Raw genomic sequence first — 2,935 nt, 5'->3', positions numbered from 1 at the left:
GGGCAGCGGGGTTGCCAGTGGTGCAAGGGAGCGGGAGGCGTGTGATGAGACGCGAGGCGGCAAGGCTTGAGAGAGTGGTCGGGTGGGAGAAGGGATCCAGAGAGGAGGCCAGGGGCGAAGCAGCCGCGGGCAGCAGGCGGAAGCCGTGCACAGCCGCTTTGGCAAAGAGCGCAAGCGGGGCAGGTGGCGGACGGAGTGCAAGTGGTTGCGGACGGCATGGGTCCTGGCAGCTGCACTCAAGCGCTTCAGCAGCAGCTGGGTCCGTTGCAGGAGGTCGAGTCGGGTTGGGGCGGCCCTATGTGCAGGCCCGCAGTAGCCTGACAAGACCACGGCCCGCGTCGCATGCGCCCCCCCTACGCCCGCTCTCGCAGACCCAGAAGCGCCAGATACCCTTCCTGTTTGTGCGCGGGGACGGCGTCATTCTGATCTCGCCGCCCCTGCGGTCGTGATGCGGTCGCGCACACGCATCTGCAGCACCCATGGCCCCTGCCGCCCCGGCTGCACGTGTGCACCCCTCGAGCCGCACGGGCTCCAGGGCGCTGCCCGACTCGGCGCGGGCCAAGCGCGGCGCAGCCACCAGTTTGCAGCGCAACCCTCGCTTGAATGCCGCAGCCGGCATGACGATTTTGAGCAGGCACTTGTTGTCAGAGGTGGGGCCCGGTCCAGCAGTGCCCAGGGTATGGCTGCAAGCAGTTGCGAGCATTGGCTCTGCTGCTTCTCTCCTGTGCTTAGTAATCAACGCAAAACACCTGAAACAGCATGCCATGTGCAGTGATTACTCCGAGCTGGCTGGTTTGCCCCAGCAGCGGCGTTGCTCTGACTGGCGGCCAGGTGGCCCTGCCGTTTGCCCGCACCAGCGCCGCTGCCGTCCACGCAATCCAGCCCGTTCCGGAAAGAGTGTCACACGCAAACCAGCTCAATGAGGGGTGCAGGTGTGCCTACCATAGTCTCCAAGGGTTGGTCGCTGGCGAGCGACGCCAACGGAGGCAAAACCAGGGCAGCTCAAAAACAAAGAAAGCTGACAACGCAGCAGTACAGCCTGTGTATTATATTCATGCGTGTCCCTGATCGGGACAGCAGCTGGATGGACACAGTATCATGCAAAAGAGGAGGCTCACAACCGGAACACGCCATCGTCATCGTCGCCGCCGTCCTCACGCGGGTCAAAGCCGCCGCCGCCGCCGCCGCCGCCGCCGTTGGCCCCGCCCCCGCCGCCGCCGCCGTCGCCGGTGCTGGCCCGCTGCAGCGGCGGCGGCACCAGCGTTTGGACGTCCTCCGCGTGCGGCAGCGGCTCAAAGTAGTTTAGCTGGGCATAGGGGAGGAGGGCGGGGGCGCATGCGCCACGATGACATCAGCACGGGCAGCAGATCCTCAAACCTCAGCGTATGTTTGCGACATGCAGAGATCAAGAAGCTGCATCACCATCAGGTCGGCCAGCTGACCAACCCCAACCTGCAATAACGTTGGGTTCCCGTGCGCCCAGGCCGGCCGGCCAAAGCACGGCTGGCGCGCCGCTGCTGGCGGTGTGTCTATCAAACCCTCGGCAACAACCGCCCCTGCACCACCTGAACGCAAGCCCCTGAACCACCCAAACCCCCCCTCCCGCGCGCGAGACCCCACCTCTTCGTCCAGCGGCGCGTACGCGCCCCCGCGCCCGCCCAGCCGCAGCGCCCCCGCGCCCGCCCCGACCCGCGCCAGCAGCGCGCCGAAGCCGTCCGCCGCCAGCGCCCACAGCCCGCAGCAGAACACGCCGGCCGCACCCGCCAGCTCCAGCGCCCCCGCCTTCTGAGCGGGGCTGGCCACAAACCCAAACCACGCGGCGGCGAGCCCCGCCACAATCAGCAGCAGCACAAACAGCGTGAACAGTGCGGAGCGCCCGCCGCCGCCGCGGCGGCGGCGCGAGGGCGGCGGGGCGGGGCCGGTGCCTGTGCCCTTGCCATCTGTGTCGAATATGATCTTGTCGACGCCGCTGCAGACGTCGCCGTGCACGAGGCGGAAGCCGCTGCTGGATACGCGGTAGCTGCCGTCCTTGACGTGGGGGCAGGTGGGGAGCTTGTCCTGTGTGAGAGAGTCAGAGAGAGTGTGTGTGTGTGTGTATGTGTGTGTGTGTGTGCACGTGTGTGTGCTGGTTGGTTTACATGTCAGATGCTAACCTGTATGTAGATTTTGAACCTGGAATTGTGTGTTTGTGTGTGAAGGCGTGTGTGTGTGTGTGCGGGATTGTGCAATCAGCGCTTCGCAGCGTGCAGCAATGCCACAACTCCATCTCTGCAGCACCTCTGTCAGGGCGCGCCACCCTACGCATGACACCACCCGGTATGTTCTCCCGCGCACTCAACGCCCAGGAGCTCCCCTTGCCCCTCCTCAAACCCCCCACGCCAGACCAGACCCGCCCCTCCCCGCCAGCTGGCACCCACGTCTGGCAGCTGCGTGCACTTGTGGCAGTCCCGTGCCCAGCCCCAGTCGCACTCCACGTCGGTAGCGCTGCACTGGCACGTGGTGTTGACGGGCAGGGGCCGCTTGTAGTCGCCGCCGTTGATGCAGGACGACTCCATGCGGCGGCGCGTGAAGCTCATCTGCTGGCCTGAGGTTTGGTGGGAGGCGGGGGGTGTTCTTTTGGGGGTGTTAAACGTGAGCCGTGGCTGAGTCGACCGGAGCAGCCAGTCAGGCGCCGGTTCAGGGGTTTGGGCGGGGAAGAGCACTTGCTTGCAGGCTGGCCACACGCGCAGGCAGCAGGCCGCGTTGCCGGCGCGGCTAGAAATGGCGGGGGCGATAGCCCCGCGCCGCAGCGCCCGCGCAGGGGTGGCCGCCCGTGGGCCCACCCACCCAGCAGGCAGCGCTGCGTGCGGTCGTCGTTGGGCACGGTCCACTTCTCATAGTCTGACGCGGCGCAGGCCGGCAGCTTGTCACCCAGGAGGGCCTGGCGGGGCGTGGG

At 66.9% G+C, this 2,935-nt stretch overlaps 1 protein-coding gene across 1 annotated transcript; it reads right to left on the bottom strand.

Moving 5' to 3' along the window:
- Positions 1 to 1,114: 1,114 nt before the first annotated feature.
- MNEG_11365 (hypothetical protein) lies at positions 1,115 to 2,576 on the bottom strand (the record flags this gene model as incomplete). The annotated part of the gene is made up of 3 exons (XM_014040162.1): positions 1,115 to 1,306; positions 1,621 to 2,058; positions 2,418 to 2,576. The coding sequence occupies 3 exons, from the start codon at positions 2,574 to 2,576 to the stop codon at positions 1,115 to 1,117; spliced, it is 789 nt and encodes a 262-aa protein (XP_013895616.1).
- Positions 2,577 to 2,935: the final 359 nt, after the last annotated feature.

Source organism: Monoraphidium neglectum (assembly GCF_000611645.1).
Source record: "Monoraphidium neglectum strain SAG 48.87 unplaced genomic scaffold scaffold02710, whole genome shotgun sequence".
NCBI classification, from domain to species: Eukaryota; Viridiplantae; Chlorophyta; class Chlorophyceae; order Sphaeropleales; family Selenastraceae; genus Monoraphidium; species Monoraphidium neglectum.
The sequence above is the reverse complement of the archived record's forward strand: the minus strand, read 5'-3'. Positions and strand labels throughout refer to the sequence as shown.